At 40.7% G+C, this 17,662-nt stretch overlaps 1 protein-coding gene across 2 annotated transcripts; it reads left to right on the top strand.

The window, feature by feature from the left end:
• Positions 1-971: 971 nt before the first annotated feature.
• LOC126396430 (vitamin D3 hydroxylase-associated protein) lies at positions 972-16,664 on the top strand. Of its 2 annotated transcripts, XM_050054498.1 has the most exons (16): positions 972-1,102; positions 1,217-1,452; positions 3,027-3,140; positions 3,468-3,608; positions 4,061-4,194; positions 5,632-5,838; positions 5,940-5,980; positions 6,071-6,195; positions 7,958-8,083; positions 8,202-8,299; positions 9,311-9,410; positions 9,590-9,633; positions 9,749-9,788; positions 10,536-10,644; positions 10,850-10,995; positions 15,587-16,664. In XM_050054498.1, exons 2-16 carry the CDS (start codon positions 1,237-1,239, stop codon positions 15,707-15,709), a joined length of 1,764 nt encoding a protein of 587 aa, XP_049910455.1. In that variant the 5' UTR covers positions 972-1,102; positions 1,217-1,236; the 3' UTR covers positions 15,710-16,664. The 2 variants fall into 2 exon arrangements, with proteins under 2 accessions (XP_049910455.1, XP_049910454.1); XM_050054497.1 differs by lacking the exon at positions 972-1,102 and having other exon boundaries at positions 1,136-1,452.
• The last annotated feature ends 998 nt before the right edge of the window (positions 16,665-17,662 follow it).

Raw genomic sequence — 17,662 nt, 5'->3', positions numbered from 1 at the left:
ACTTTAACTTGACTGCAACATGACCGACTTTATGGTGATAAATAAAAAAAAAAAAAAAGAAATAACTGTAAGGAGTCATAGCTTAGGAGTGAATTGCTTTTCAGAGCAACTCTGAGCAAAGAAGGGACAGAAACTTTTACTGCAGTGAGGAGGTGTGGTTGACCCTGTTGTTCGGTATGATGCATTCTTTTAACAGATGTGACCATTTTATTTCTGGTGTTGTATTGTTATATTATATTGTGTGAGTACCCCTAATGAGGTCAACCTCTTTGTGTTTCCACCAGTTTCTCCTTTGATTAAGAAACTCTTAAGCCTCGTAAAAGTCCTCCTCCCTGCTCCTTACAGTTTTTCACCTTTGGAGCTCTTTAAAGCTTTGTGAACAACTTCTATCTTTATAAGGACCTAGTCTTAACTTTAAGGGGAAATTCTAAGAAAATGTCACAACTCTAAGAATTTCTTACATTTTCAGCACTCTTTGTACTAGGAAGCTTCATGAGTGGCCCCTGATTGTTTGAATTTATGGCAAAAAGCTTACAGAAGGAGGAAGTTGTTTTAGTTAGGTCTTGAGTAGCAGCGTTTTGAATCAGCTGTAAAGACACAGCATGGACACATTTTTCCAGATCCTTAAGGTTCTTAAGGTGATCATAGGCTGACTTTGTAATTGTCTTAATGTGGCTGTTATTACTGGTTGCACAAAACACCTTGAGTTAAGATTTTTTAATGGTGATTTTTTTATATATATTGTGAATCATTTAGTAATTTATTTAACCTTTTGTATCTTGTTTTTTCAAACATACTCTTTTATTGTATGTTTTATATTACAGAAGGAGGAAATCCAAAAACCGTCCCAATCACACGTGTTGCATCCTTGAATTTAAGGGAAGTGGGCCTGAAAAGTCCTTAAAAATTACTGAATTTGATTTAAGAGTGTGTGGGATCCTTTAAAATGACTCACTGGCGCCATCTATGTTTCAAACGTTATTACTCAGCAACATAAACCCCGCCTGCTTACCAGGTCTCTCGCTGCAGTTGCTGCAGTTTGATGAAATGTTCCTGTTTGTATCCTCAAGCTGACTGAGCTCCACCATGAATATATAACCAGGTGAGCTGACCACCTCCAGTTGTTGACGTAGGTCTGACAAGTCAAACAACCCACATGACCCAACTTGTCTCCCTAGTCTCAGCTATAACACCGTTTATCCTCGTGCTTGGACAGATAAGACAACGAGGGACACCATGGAGCACGTTACGCAGTTTCTTCAGGGAGTGGAGCTGGACACCAAGATAGCAGGGCTGCTGACAGTCGCTGCCTGCAGTGTGGGAGCTCTGGTGCTGCTGGTGCAGAAGGTCCACACACACCGGGATGCGGAGGACAAGATCCGCAGAGCCAGGCAGCACCGGGCGGACACCCTGCAGCGGGCGGAACAAGCTGTTCTCCAGTACAAGAAGACGGTGAGAGCGCCAGAGCCTGTCGGGAAGGGAAGTTAAGACACGGTTGTCTAGAGGCTTGTTGTTTCCTATTATTATTATTATTATCATCGTCATTCTCTATCAAATGTGCTGCCTCTAAGTTTGCAATGTAAGGTCACATTAAAGTGTCCTATGAGACAGGGGCATGTCTAGAATTAGAGGACACAGGGGGCCTTAGCCCGGGTGTCTGTAGGGGGGTCCTTGGTCTGACAAGTATGACAAACTGTGCATTCTCCACTGCCTTTAAGAGGCAAAAACAAATGAGATAAAATAAATCCAGAGGACACGCCCATGTTTTTTAACCACTACTTGCTTTATTTGTCAAAACACCTGGGAATTTATTTGATGCTTATGATTATGATGCGTTTTTATGCACTCTGGCATCTTATTTACCCTTAAATGTGTCCCTTCCCCTCTAGATTAATGAAAAATTGTGATTTAAAAAATATTAGTAATTGTCAGTAATAAGCATTGAGTAGAAATAGAATACTTTGCAATTGCTGTCACTAAAATTTAGCGGATTTTGAAGTGATTGTACTTGAGTATTATCCATTTTATGCTGCTTTATATTTGCACTCCACTACATCTCAGAGGGAAATACTATACTTTTACTTCACTACATTACTTTTCCACTTTAGTTACCTTAATACAAAATATAATCAACTGATAATTATGTGCATATAAACACACACGCAGCTTCTTATGTTCAAATATTGGCAGCTTTACACACTCTCCCATGACGGTGCACTAAAACCCTTTGGCGTGAGTACAAAACAAGACATTAGATTACATAATTTTGGGGTTTGGGAGAGACAGACCGACATTTTTCAACATTTTAACACATTTTTCGATAATGATTAGTCGACTAATCGAAGAAATAATCGACAGATTAGTCGACAATGAAAATAATCGTTAGCTGCAGCCCTAATTTGTACACACATTTAAGGGATTGGTTTATATTTCATTTGTCCAAGGCTAGAATAATTAGTTGCTGATGGTCAAATTCCATTTAGCTGCTTCAGTGTCCTGGTATTGTGCTCACTGTCATGGCTCTCTGGGACAATGGAATACAACAGAGCTATCTTTAATGTTATTAATAGCCTAACATCAGTTATTTTCCCTAAATGCCACGTCAAAAAGTCTGCAGTGAAAAAGGGCTATAGATTAGTCAACTGACAGAAAATTAATTGGCAACTATTTCAGTAGTTTTTTTTTTTTTTTTTTTAAACAAATAAGCCCCAAATTTAGTGGTTCCAGCTGCTGACATTTTCCTCTGCTGTTTGTCAATCTGATCTTTAGACTGATCTTTGGACTGTTTATTAACAATTTGAAGATGTCACCAGCCATATATAATGAATTCCACCAGTATTTTCTGACATTCTATAGACAGAATTGATTAATTAAAAATAATGTGCAGGTTAGTTGATAATCAAAATAATAGTTTGCCCTATATTTGTCATCTGTGAAGAACTTTCAGCCAATTTAAAAAAGGATAATTATTGCCTAGTGCATAAACTCATTTTTTATATGTGTGTGTTCGTGTGTGTGTCCTCTAGAATCCGGTGACCAACTCTGCCTTTATCTTGTCGCTGTCCCTGTCTGAGTTGACAAACAAGCTGCAGGATGGTTCACTGAGCCCTGAGGAAGTGTTTTACTGCTACATGGAAAAGGTTCAAAACCAACAGAAGACATTGTTATTTTCATTATCACAAATTTCTCAATGTCTCATTAACTCCACATGCAAATGTATACTAACTTAAGTTTACGTACTGACACATTTCTTATTATGTAGGTTAATTATTTATCATTACAAGAGCACTTTTGCATGCACCATTGTACAGTTGTGCCATTTGTTAAAGGCTTTTGGCTCAAAGTAGACCAAGTGCATATTGATTTACTTGCTTATACATTTTTTACACTGCTTTCATATTTTACATAACCAGACTTTCAGAGGGAAGGTGTGAATATGAACCTGTCTGATTTTTCTTTTCTCACAGACTCTGGCTGTGAACAAAGATCTGAACTGCTGCACAGGGATCTTGTTGGAGAGTTTTGACCTGGTGAAAACAGTTGCCACCAAAAAGGAAGGTCTCTTGTATGGAGTTCCAGTTAGCATCAAAGAAAACATTTCATATAAGGTATTTCATAGTTGTTAATTATCTGCATCTTTAGATAGATTTTTAGTGTCCCTAAAGGGCAGATTTGTTTCATATGAACATCACTACATTTGTACAGAGTACACAGTGTTTTAGTTACCAGAGGAATTAAAAAGCAAAATGGCAGAGGGGACACAACTTTTTCCATCGAAGTGTCCTATATCTGCCACCACACAGGATAGGAGTGAAACATAGGTTGAGGGGGCGTCCATTGTCATGTGTTATGATAATTGGCATGCAAGTGATGACTCTGTCACTCGTTGGGGATTGGGACTACATTCACCTTTTGGTTAGCAGTTCAGTAAGGGACAGCTTGTTGCTGTTTGAGACAGTTAATACGCTGAGGATGTCACTCGTAAAACTGTTACGGCGGTCTCGTTTTGTGTTTTTATCTAACACTGCTGTCTTTCCCTGTGTTTCTTTTACAACACAAGAATACAGACAGTTCTTGCGGTGTGATCATGTACCTGGACAAGCCTGCTCAGAAGGACGGCGTGCTTATTGAAGTTCTGAAGAGACAAGGAGCCATCCCCTTCGTGAAGACCAACGTGCCCCAAACGTTGCTAAAGTTAATAAGTTCTCAATCAAGTTAGCAAAGTGATAAGCTGTGAAGTAACAAGGGCTGTACTGAAGGTCATTTGAGACATTCGAAAGAGGCTTCGATTGTCTGTCATATTTTATAACGTCATTACCCTAAAAAGAATTAGAAACGTGCAAAATTTGGATAGGTTTACATAAAGTGATTCATCGGATCAAATTAATTATCATTATTATTTTTTTGCCACGACTAATGCCGGCGCAGAGGCATTATGTTTTCAGGTTGTCTGTCTGTATGTTTATCCATCCCATTCTCATTGACGCAGTATCTCAGTCACACCTTGAGGGAATTTCTCCAAATTTGGTTGAAATGTCTATTTGGACTTAACAATGAACTAAATTGATTTTGGTGGTCGAAGGTCAAACGTCACTGTAACCTCTCAAAACATGTTTTTGGCCATCACTCTTTAATTCATTTGTCATAGTCCTTTTCCCACTGCACAAAAAAAACACTAAACCCTGCAAACATGTGGCTTTTTAATGTAACAGGAAAGGTTTTAATCGGCAGTAACTGTAACGTTAGCCCTTTTTACAGAGATGGCGCTATAGGGCCACTACCAAGTCCGTTCTTTGTGCCTTCTTTGCATTTTTACACAGAACCAAATGACGGCTATAGCGTGGGATTACACTCTGCAGATTCTTTGCAGAATCAAAAGAGGTGTGACATGTAACACATCAGCATTGGCCTTTATTGTGACCTGTTAACATACGCGTCGGCAGCACTTTGTAAACAACAACAAGGCATTACCTTGTCAACAACAAATAATTTCCCCTCGGGGATCAATAAAGTATTTCTGATTCTGATTCTGATTCTTTTCTGTTTTATGGTGGCTGATCTAGTCCTCTGCTCGAAGGGTAAAGAGCTGTCAGACCTCATTGTTTTCCCAATTTGTCGACATGTACAGCGGCTGTTCTTCTTCTTTGAGTTAGCCGCCAATTGCTAACAGCTAGGTTTTTTTTTTATCTCCTGCTGTGTGTTGCACGCATGACACATTGTCAAATTGTCGTCACACCCATGCCACCCATGACCTCGTCCCGCAGACTCCCCTGTTTATACAGACTCTCCTGTTTCGGTGCTGTTACTACCTCCCATGGCGGATTAAAGGCGTGACCACTTTGTCCCCCATTCCACGATGGTAATTTCTCCATGATGTCGAATATGACACCAAAAAAACAAAAAACCCACACACAGAAAGATATACTAGTCTGCTGCAGAGCCGTGTACACAGCGCTGATCTACTGGCAATGGGAAAGGATTCTATAGCCTATCTTTAGCAAATTTACCTGAGTTAAAAAAGCTAGTGTACACGTGCTTATTTTGGTTGAAAAGGCATATATGACACATTTTCACACAAATGCCTAGTAAGAGAAAACTATGAAGTGATGACATTTTTTTTTATTTCTCCAGTTATGAGTGCAGTAACCCCATCTATGGGCAGACCGTGAACCCCCACAACCTCAAGAAGACCTGCGGAGGTTCGTCTGGTGGGGAAGGGGCTCTCATTGGAGGAGGGGGCTCCATACTTGGTTTAGGCACTGACATAGGAGGTAGCGTCCGTATTCCTGCTGCATTCTGCGGGATCTGCGCCTTTAAGCCAACAGTAAGACGGCTAAGGTGAGCGTCTCTGCTCCAGTCAGTTTTGAATCATCACTATAGAGTCATAACACTTTGCGCCACACTTTAATCTTTGATGTTTTTCTTTGTGTCTTGATTAGTGTAAATGATGTGATCCCCCTCTATCCAGGGCAAAAAGCATGTAAGTCACAGCTGCATCATCATTGCCTTCATACTACACGTGTTGTCTGAAAAAAGTTGTTACTTGTTCTTTTGTTTCTTATTAAATTAGTGCAATCAAGTCCTGGACCCATGGCGAGGGATGTGGAAAGTCTGGCCCTGTGTATGCAGGCTTTTCTTTGTGACCACATGTTTTCTTTGGACGCCACTGTTCCACCCATACCTTTTAATATGCAGGTGTGTCCACAACAACAACAACAACAACAACAACAACAAAACAAAGTGAAATGTTTCACAGGGGATTATGTACTGTTTCTCGAATGGGACCAGTAACTTGCTGGAGTCTCTTCTAGCAACAAAATACTCCAGCACATAGCCCCCAGTAAAATGGTTGAATTGTTGTTTTATCACTTGGTATTTGCACAGGTTAAACAAATATCCAACGTGTTACCATTTGTGCGCACTTAATCCTCTTATCTAAGTCTCTCCAAGAAAGCAAATGAGTGTATGTCCCATCACATTTCAACATCACAATGCGTCTGTGCACCCCAGCAAAACCTTTGGGATAACCAAAGCCTCAGCACCTAACCTCAGTAAACAACCTAATGATCTTGTGGCTAAATGAGAACACATCCCTGCAGCCGGGTTCCGAATTCCAGTGGGAAGCCTTCCCAGAAGGGTGGAGGCTGCTCTCGTGCTAAGCTTGGTCAAACACAGATCCCTGTACACACATAAAGGACGCACAGTGATCACATTGAGATGATAGATGCAATCCAGTGGACTGCTGTAGAAACTGGAATGACTCCTCGTACCAGTTTTGTCAGAAACAAAAAGATCTTGTCAGGTATTCCTAACTGCAGTTTTCTCTCTCTAGCTAACAGATATGTTAATCCAATTGTGGTTATTGTCTTGTGATGCAAAGAATGAGGGAAGGGACATGATGTTGTGCAAAATGTTCACTTAGGGGTCAGGCACATCATCATCCATATATGTGCTGATTTTTATGCCTCAGCGCCGGCGATAGGTGTGGCTCCCAATCTTGTAAATGCGATATCTCAAGAAGGCATAGAGGGATTTTCTTCAAATTAGGCACAAACATCCACTTGGTCTCAACGATGAACTGATAAGAATTCGGTGGTCAAAGTTCAGTGTGACCCCTCATCCATCTTTTTCTCATGAATCAGAATCAGAAATATTTTATTGATCCCCGAGGAGAAATTGTGGTTGTGGCAAAGAACAGAGACTTAAAAGAAGTAAGAATAAGAGTATGAAATAGAAGTATGCAAATATAAAGCAATAAAATAAAATAGAAATGAAAATGTACATAAAGGTAAAAAATAGAATGTGCATTATGCTACAGTGTTTAAAACTAGTGCTTAAGATATAAAAAATATTAAAAACAAAATATTTATTGTCACTGTGCTGAGGCTGAAAGTGTGAAATTTAACTACAATATATACACTAACATGTTAACATGACACTAATTGTATAGATCTTCTGTGCTGCCGGGTTAAAGATGTGTGTGAAGTATCAGAATTTTAGAATATGTAGTGTCTTTACAGCAACATCCGTATTTAAAGCATTGTTATATGTCATGCCTACATATGAGTCCGAACAGACATGGATGTAAACTATAACTGCAATTTGACTGGTTTGCGGTGGCCGCTGGGTGGTAATTCTAGTTCTGTGACTCAAAAAAGTCCTGGATCTGGCCCTCTGACAGAAAGCAAAGCACCTAATTTGGAGAGATTCAAGGAGAATTTAACAGGGTTATGAGCAGAAAAGGCACAGGCACGTTGACGCCCACAATTGAAACCTGCAGTTAATTGCCAGTAGGGTTCACCTATTCTTTCACTGTGCCTTAATTAAAGTAAATTAAAGCCTTATAAAAGCTTCAATCTCCTAACCACGCATATTTATTAGTTATGTACCAAAAAACATTTATGTGTGTTTCCACTCAAATGTCTTAACTGACAGAATGAAAATATCTTCTCCTCAGATGTACCAGAGTGCCGAACCTCTCAGGATTGGTTACTTGGAAAACGACGGCTACTCAGAAGGGTCTCCAAGCATGGTCAGAGCAGTCAGAGAGGTCAAAGTTCTGTTAGAGAAAGCAGGGCACACTGTAAGACCACAGTACTCACACACACAAACTCAAACAATGTGATCTACCCCCACATGAAATCTGTGATTTGAGCTATGTTTTTTAATGCTGTCACCTTTTTGGTCATTTGTGCCTGTAGTTGGTGCCCTACACTCCTCTGGAGATGCCTTACGCTGTAAATGAACTGATGACAAGGGGTGCCTTTGCAGACGGAATTACCACCTTTTTTGAAAAAATGTGAGTTCAAGTTACCTTCAAAATGTCAGCAAATCAGTCAGTGTCGTCCTTGTTAATAACCTGATTCATTTATGTAATTGAAGTGTCAGAGTGTCAGCATATTTACGGCCCGAGAACCAAGTGATGTGAAGGCCCTATTGTAATTCAAGGAATTAGGCTTTTTTTTTTTTTTTAATTAATCAAGCTTCAAAAGTGCCTGGGGTGCTTGAGAACTCCTGAAATTTGGCACTCGCATCAGAAAGGATGAAAATTGTTATTGAATATGAGCCATAGCCTGTATAAAATAATGGACGTAGCTATGATGATGTCACCAATTGGTGCGACTCCTGTTTTGAAGCCCCGAGTTCAGCATTTCGGCCATAACTCACTTGTTTTTTTGGAGCAAGAATTGGCCTTATTTCGACAAGAGGGCTGAGCTGTGTAGGAGCAAGGTGTGGATTTGACTTGCAGATTGTAGTGACCGCTCACAGACAGCGTGTCACTCAAGCAGCCCCGCCCTTACATATGTGTAACTTTAAAGGCCTTTGCACACTGAGTCCTTTTTTGTCATCTGAAATTGTTGCATGTATAAAAAGAAATACGACCTCATGTTATGTCAGTCCTGTTTGGGCATTAAAACTTTCGGAACACGCTCAATTTTCTGCATTTTTCACATCCGTCAGAAGCCTTAGGAAACGTTTGACCAAGTTTTCTCAAGGAAGCGGAATCAGTGTGCAGGGTTTCTGACAACATTATGTAAAGGATCCCTACAGAGGTTGAGCTCTTTGTTAAAGAGAAAGATCCATTTGTTAAACCAGGAACAGCCTGGAATAGCTCTCGCCAAACCCACCAGATAACCACCAAATAATTAATCATTTTCGTATCGTAATCCTCGGTGATCCTCTGACTTTTCCTGTAGCACCACCATGAAGTTTACATAGGTGCTTTTAAAAGAGATGTTTTAACCATATTACATTCCTTTTATTTGAACAGATTGCTCTGTAGCATGATCCCCTATTGTTTCTGTTTTAGGAAGGGGAGCCCAGTGGATCCCGTCCTCAAAGCACAGTATCAAGTTTACAAACTACCTATATGGTTGAAGAAGATCCTCTCATTTCTCATCAAGCCCGTGGTAAGTTCTTTCCTCCTATGACAAACATTCAAAAATACAAACTATAGACAATCTAATTCTTCCTCAGGAACACTGAGTATGATGCTGATTTGGTTATTTCTTTGGTAGCCATGTGATAAAAAAGTTACTGTGTGATTTGAGTCTTAAAGTGTGTTTTATGTCTCGTTTGTCTCTCGCAGAGTCCTCGTATTTCTGCCATCCTCAGTGCATTGACTGGAGTTAGGTGAGAAAGTAACGTCGACATTGAAGGTTTCCCGCTTGAGGTTTTGTTACTCACACATTTCATGTAATGCACAAAATGTCGAAACACACTGATGCTTTCTCTGTCTTATTTTCAGGTCTGTCGCAGAGGTGTGGAAGCATCATGCTGCTGTTGAGGTATTGTTAAGGCCCAGACACACCAAACCCAACTAGTGGCGACAAAGGTCGACTGTTACATTGCCTCACGTCACCTGTCTCTGCCAGAAATTTGCACGGCCAACTAGTGCGTACGCTCTGCGCCTGCTCGAGAGGAAATTACTTTCCATAACAGCAGGCAGCAGGAGTCTGTATTTATCATTCGGGAAACCGGAAAACCATCAAGATGGATTCAAGACACTAGTTAGCCAGATTGACCATTAACAATACAACCTGGTGTCGAAAGAAGAAATTATATTTACCATGCGCTAGCGAACAATAACACAAACAATTACAAACGGCTTCTGCCTATGAGCTCAATGGCTCAAATTTGTTTCTATCTTGCGCCCTCTTGACCTCAGTTGTTTGTTTGCTTCCGTCACTTCCATTTCTCTTCTCATGCACGGACCTGAACTGCCAGTCAGAGGGATTTTATTCACCAACAGGCTCATCCAGCTTCGACATGAATTCAACACTGAATTGGCCAAAAAACAGGTGACAAGGGTCGGCTTGTACCAACGGTGCAGGAGACACAGCAAACACTAGGGCAACACAAACAGCCCGATGTTGACCAGCAGCCAACCATTGGCTTGGTGTGTCAGAGCCCATATTTGTCAACTAATAATATGTGTACACACACACATATACATATATATATATATATATATATATATATATATATATATAAATGCATACGAGGTTCATTGAATTGTCTTGTGTTTTCATAAGGACTACATTCAGGCAACGATAGCAAACTGGAGAAGATACAACATAGACGTGCTGCTGTGCCCTGTGATCGGACCAGCCTACAACTTCTTGTATTGCGCCAAGCTTAACTGTACGGTACTCTGAACAGTCATGTGTGTTTGTGTGTGTGTGTGTGTGTGTGTGTGTGACACTAAAAGGCATTGATTAGGCAATAAGGCAATAGTTAGAGAGAGGAATGAAATATAATATTGTGGCCATCCATCTCTCGTAATATTACTACTATAAAACCCAGTGTAACACAGAGAATAACCTGTTTCTATTTTCTGTCCTTCCAGCTCTTCTTTCTTTCACGGCGTTTTACAACCTCCTCAATTTTCCCGCTGGTGTTGTCCCTGTTTCCACGGTGACAGCAGAGGATGAGGAGGAACTCAAGCACTATAAGGGCAATTTTCAGGACCTGTGGGACAGGTACTTCAAAAAGGTAAGAAACACGCGTTACTGAGAGATGACCTTTGTGAAACTTTTAGGTTCTTGTTTTAGTTTGGTTCTTTCTATCCTAATGTGTTTTTCAGGCTGAGTTATACAGATGCCATTTTTTTGCTCAGTTTCCCTTCAACTTAAGTGAGTCATTTGTGTTACTGGCTTTGTCATTTTGACTTAAAGCAGGGTGTTTACAGGTCCTTAAAAAGTCTTAAAATGTCTTAAATTAAGTTTTCTTAATATAAGGCCTGAAAAAAGTCTTAAATTGTCTTAAATTCAGATTTGATCGGTGCTGAATATTTTCGGTCAAATTACTGCGAAAAGAAACGGCCTTCAAAAGTCTTAAATTTAACTTTGTTATATCTGTAGACACCCTGTAAAGGAAGCAAAACAAACACCACGTTATCGACCACAATGGGGCAGAAACAAGCATTAAAGGGATAGTGCACCCAAAAATGAAAATTCAGCCATTATCTACTCACTCTCACGCTGAGGAAGACTCTGGTGAAGTTTTAGAGTCCTCACATCCCTTGTGGAGATCGGCGGGGGGAGTGGTTAGCACACCTAATGGCAGACGGCCCCCCAGACTAACGTCCAAAAACACATAATTGAAACCACAAAATATCTCCAACATGCTCATCCGTAGTGATCCAAGTGTCCTGAAGGTGCGACATAAGAAGTTGTTTCGAAAAACGTCATTTGAACTCTGTTTTTAGCCTCACTGTAGCCTGTAGCTCTGACTGCTTCTCTGTGCTCCGCACTCACGTGTGCACGCTCAGGGTGATCAGTGATGCATGGCAAATTATCTTTTAGCTACTGTGGTTACTGTTGTCTCCCCCTACCGTGCACGTGTCACGTGATGTAAACATGGGTAAGCAAAGCTCATGCTTTCGCTGGTCTCGCACAAGCGCACACATGTGAGCGCTGAGCACAGAGAAGCAGTCAGAGCTACAGGCTACAGTGAGGCTAGAAACAGAGTTCAGATGATGTTTTTTGAAACAACTTTTTATGTCGGGGCTTCAGGACACTTGGATCACTACGGATGAGCATGTTGGAGATATTTTATGGTTTCAATTTTGTGTTCTTGGACGTTAGTCTGGGCCACCGTCAGCCATTAGGTGTGCTAGCCGCTCCCCCTGCCGATCTCCACAAGGGATGTGAGGACTCTAAAACTTCACCAGAGCCTTCCTCAGCATGAGAGTGAGTAGATAATGGCTGAATTTTCATTTTTGGGTGCACTATCCCTTTAAGCATTTTAACTTGTCTTGTTTGGTTATTAAATTACTGCCTATGTAGTGGAGATAATATGACTAGGCTGGATCTAGGCGTTAGTTCTGTCTTATCACTAGGTTCACCCCAGTGTGTCGGCCAGAACACCACTTAAGGCCAAGTCCTCCAAAGTATGGAATAAAGAGCGGATGGATGGTTCGGATGTGGTTTATTGTCTCTCTTTTCACAAATAATCCAGTAGCAGGCAATATGGTCATGCAGTTTCTACACAAAGAAAGAATAACAAATATGCAAATGAATAAGGACAACATATACATGTATTTCCCGTATGCAGTAATATGCCTAATATCACCAAACCTAATAAACAATAATCAGGAATGATACAGTGATGCACAAATCCTTAAACCATTTACCTCCCATTTACACTATCACAGCACTTCAACCATTCTTACATGACATTCTCAGCCATATTAACACACGTATTAAAGGGGAACTAATGTTTTTTCAACCTGGGCCCTATTTTCCGATCTACTTTTGTCTAAATGAGTGATAGGATGTTCAATATTTGACATTTCGCCAGTACGAAGCTAGGGCTGACCGGCCTGCAGTGTGTGAGCACGCGCTATATTAAATAATAGGGCACTCAGACAGCGTCAAACAACGTCAAAATACGTCCACTAAAAGTGCATTTTTTCCACACAGATAGGCTTGGATTGTTAGTAAAATTATCCGACAACATAACGGAAAGGAGAAATGAACGTCTGTGTTTACCTTTAGCTGGATTCGGACATGTTCCTTTGCCTGTTGCTGCTCCCTCTCTCTCCCCTCGTCCGCTCTTCAATTTCAATGAGCTCTGCGTCCGTGTACTCCGTGTTCAAATAAATACAGGCGGTCATCAAATTCAGATGGCTCATCCAGATCCAGTTGGTCAAAATCGGGTAAAAATTCAGCCATGACTACGCCAAACAGAGTAACTCCTAGCGTTTGGTAAGGTCACTCTAGCGGTAACTTCCTGCAACAACTCAAAACTTGCGAGACGTGAGATGTCAGAGCCAGACTTTCACTCTCTGAGTGAGTGTTTTGACTTGCCACAACAAACAGGTCCGAATTTTTACACTAATATTTACACATTTTTACACATTAGTTCCCCTTAACACTGTAATAAGTTACCGCTAACGTTGACATTTAACACTTCCTGTTAAATCCTCATACTGACGGACCGGCAGCATGCATTTATTGTGAAAACCTGCAGGCATGCTATGTCCGGTCACCGAGTTAACAATCCTTAATGACAGTACTGAACACTAGCCACTTCGTAATTTAGCTCAACCATAAACCCACTGAGCAGTAACAACAAGTAATGAATTAACACATTTAAACTTGACAAGACATATTCCCGGTCTGAGTTAGGTGAGCTGGAGGCCATAACTAGCGTGCATGAAACAGTCTAATTAACAGAGTTATCTACATTTTTATACACATTGGCTAACAGCCAAATCTCTGGCTGCAGCAACACAAAAATAATACAACAATAACGCAGCAGATAAATACTCACTCCTTTTCATTCACGCACAGACCAGTTGTCATGAACTTATTGCACTGCTCAGTCATAATCCATCCCTCGACCAGCCCACCAGAGCACACTGCTTTCCAACTGTGTGATGTCAGTTACGATGTACCACCAGCAGGTGGGGCAGCTCCCTTATAGGCTTATCAACACTAAATATGCAGAAAACATTAAACATTGAAACATAATATGGGCAAAGGCACTTAGTAATAACTATCTATGGGGAATTTTCTACAGCCTATTTAATTTAACCTACTCGTCCAACATTTTGTAATGTTTCAGAAACATTTGTGATTTATATTGACTTTTGCATTTCTTTGAAGTAAAATGTATTTATATAGCCTAGCGCTTCTCACAGACATAGGTCACAAAGTTTTTTACAAGGGCAATATGCAACATCCAAGAATAAAAACATAGAAGATAAAGCAGCTACTCTAGCCACGTAGTGAAAAGTGCAAAGAAAATATCACAAAACACAACAAGTATACACAAAAGACAACGAAAATTACAGAGCTAGTACTTTCTTACTTACTTACTCCTCTTCATCCCCTATGGGACAAAGGCGTCAGTGAGCTCTTTCCTTTGCATTCAGTCCTTGGCAGCATGTTGTGCCTCTCCCCATGACATGTTCATCTTTTCAAACTCCAGTGACACAGTTCTGCACCAGGTGGTTTTAGGCCTCACAGGTTTTCCTGTTTTCTTGTACAGTCGAAGGTTGGAGATTTGGTTTGGCCAAGAGATCTGGCATATTTGTCTGAAGCATCCATTTTGAAAGGCTTCCACTCTCAACATGTCTGTTTTGCCCATCAAATATTCACACTGTTACAGAAACTACAACAGAGCCTGTTCATACATGTTACACAAACACCTATCAAACAGGTTTGTCTTCAGTCGGCTTCTTTAAGGAAACCATAGAGTCAGCAGACAGTATGACGGGTGCAGGCAGAGCATTACAAAATGTAGGTGCTATGGCCTTAAAAGTAGAGCTTTAACTAACATTTATTTTAATTATAAGTTAATCAGCTTATTAGTTTCTTGGTTAATTGCTTTTTCATTCAATGTCCAAATTTCAGAAAATACAACAAATAAAATGTCACTCACAGTATCCTAAAGTCGGAGATGGTGTCGCCGGATTGCTTGTTTTATCGTGCTAACTGTTTAAAACAACAATATAGTATGTGTACTATCACAAGACAAATAAAAGCTGTCACATTTGAGAATCTGGAGCCAGTGTTTTATGTCATTTTGCTTAAAAAATGACAGAGGATTAATCATCATCATTTGTTTCAGATGTACTTTGGAGTGCACCAATGAAGGGGACAAAGTTCAAAAAGTGCCACATTTGTAAATAAGTAAAAATGTGTTAAGACTCAACTTTTTTCTTGGCACTGAAAAAAACTGCATTATTTTACAGTGTAGTAGATTATTACCAATAGACATCATTAAATATTCTAATAAGAAATGATATCGGGAAAATGCTGCTGTATGAAACTGCAAATAGTTTGGGGCCATGGACAAATTATAAGACAATGGGCCCCATGTAAAAGGCCCCACAGGCCCCTACTGTTCAAGACAAGTAAAAGTCAGGTGAGCAACTAAACATCACAACATGTTACACTGCATTAGACATATAATTCATAAAAATCTCAAGGCTCTGCCCCGGCACTCAGTGTGAGGCCATTTTAGTGACTCTATTAAAACAGTAGTTCCGCAGTTGGTCAGTAGGTGGAGGCAGAAGACTGCTGTGGTCCTGGTTGCAGAGTGTTGACTGACTGGATGTTGTGTTTGTGTGCAGGCTGTGGCTGGAGGCGAGGGTCTGCCCATAGCCGTGCAGTGTGTCGCCCTGCCGTGGCGGGATGAGCTCTGCCTGCGCTTCATGAGGGAGGTGGAACAAGTGGTCAAACAGAGCAAGAAGTGAAAACCCGGGGCCACAGGTGGGGCTGTTAACCTCAGGGGCCTCAGGTTAAATTTGCCTTAACTACACAAACAATAAGGCTATCTCTAAAATCATAATGAGAACGTACTGTTAATGATGAAATAATTCCACTGACCACATTAAAACAAAATGAAATATGAGTAAAAGTTAAAACAGTTAATGTTGCTTTAGGAAAGGTTGTTGGGTTTTAAAAAACTAATATTTTGAGTTTCACTTTTCTGCTCGACAAGGATGTACTCAGGTACTTCTGCTTTTTGGGTTTTTAGGGCCATAATAAAGATTGAACTGTCAACTGTGAAACTGCTAAAAGGGCTCTATGCGAAATTCAGACTTGTCTGGACACGGTGCTCAACATGGAGGTGGCTGCAGGCTAGCAGCTAACGGTACTAACTCCACAAACAGCACGTAAACACAGTAACAGTGCTGACAGAGCTAGCAGTGTTAACTAGGGGGAAATCAAAGGAGGGGTGCTATGCTTCCACAATGACGCCATCCCAATATCAGCAGTACCCGCCTTATGAGTGCAGTGCAAAGTGGAAGCAATGAGCCAGCCAGTGGGACACACACATGCGCTAACAAGCACATGCAGCCGGACCAGCTTACCACAGCAAACACAGTTTTTGAAGTGCTTTTTCCCACTGTAGAGTGAGTGACCAACGGACAGCTACTTGAGAGAGACAACAAAGTAGCTTGACAATATGGTCAAAGTCAAGTATGACGCTGAATGTATTTAACCTTGAACAAATGACCAAGGAGAAATCTGGACCGGTTGGGAAGCACTGCTTTAGAAGAATTTTAATTTCTAATCACCATTATTCAAAGAGGTTGTGCAGCCACATACAAAAAATGTTGACCATTGGGATTTTATAGTGAATATGAAAGCTTTTTGTGTGATGCGATAACTGAGATTTAAATAAAGTTACTGATTTCTCATAAAGGAACTGCTGCGGTTATTTGTTTCCACAAATGATGAAATGTGTTTTCAGAGGTTTGAAGTCACCTACAGTGCACCTTCTACAGGTAATATGCAATCCTCTGTTCCTTCCTCTGCTCATCTGTGTCATCAGTGATGCATTTTTTGATCTACCATTTTTGACTTGAGATTTACAGTTTTTAACACCTGTACAGTTAACACGTTTTTGTTGTTGCATATTTAACGCACTGAGTTTATAAAGTGTGATGCACCTCCAAGGCATCCAGCAGCTGTGAGGGCACAAAACCTCTTTCTTTACCTTCCTCTTTATCCTCCACCTCTCCCTCTTCCATCACCGTGCCATAGATGAGCGCAGATCATTTTCATTCTTATTGTGAGTGATTGTTGCGCCGATGCCTTAACAGGAAACAGAAAAGAGATAAAGGAGACTAATGACACATGGCGCCTCCATCTACAAGGCCAGCGCACCATGTCGTCATATTGTGATTACCCTGTGCTATTGTAAATATGTGTTTCTGTTGGGTTTACATAAATTTACATATGTTTTAAAACTCTCCTGGGATGGGAAACCATTAGGGACAATGTTAGTGTTTTCCATTACAATCGCCCACGTTTGCGCTGCTGTCTCATTGAATGGAAATGGCCGTGTGCGTGCGGTAGAGGAAGGAGGGCACATTAGGCAAGGAGGGGAGCTGGAATTGAGAGGTTGTTCTTAGCATTATCTGTGGCACATAGAGAGAGAGTGTGTGGCTCTCGCTGTGCCACTCAGTCAGGGAGCATTAAGCTTTAAGAGGCAGTGAAGAGACTCAGGTCTTCAGAGGGAACTTGACATTGTTCATAAATCCCACAGGATCTGAGACAGAAGCAATGACAAATACACACACACACACACACACACACACACACAAAGTCAGCCTTCAGATTGCCCCATTAAATACATTTACCAATTACAATTTGGCAGTCGTGTGTATTATAGTACATATTAATCATTTTTAATATTC

Source organism: Epinephelus moara, chromosome 10 (assembly GCF_006386435.1).
Source record: "Epinephelus moara isolate mb chromosome 10, YSFRI_EMoa_1.0, whole genome shotgun sequence".
In the NCBI taxonomy this organism is placed as follows: Eukaryota; Metazoa; Chordata; class Actinopteri; order Perciformes; family Serranidae; genus Epinephelus; species Epinephelus moara.
The sequence above is the reverse complement of the archived record's forward strand: the minus strand, read 5'-3'. Positions and strand labels throughout refer to the sequence as shown.

What these genes read in the sequence shown, in the direction of transcription:
- LOC126396430 (XM_050054498.1), top strand. Translation starts at nt 1,237, where the DNA reads ATGGAGCACGTTACGCAGTTTCTTCAGGGAGTGGAGCTGGACACCAAG. An exon ending in CCAACAGTAAGACGGCTAAG is followed by an intron (nt 5,839 to 5,939) that starts GTGAGCGTCTCT and finishes TGTCTTGATTAG; the next exon opens with TGTAAATGATGTGATCCCCC. An exon ending in ACCACCTTTTTTGAAAAAAT is followed by an intron (nt 8,300 to 9,310) that starts GTGAGTTCAAGT and finishes TTTCTGTTTTAG; the next exon opens with GAAGGGGAGCCCAGTGGATC.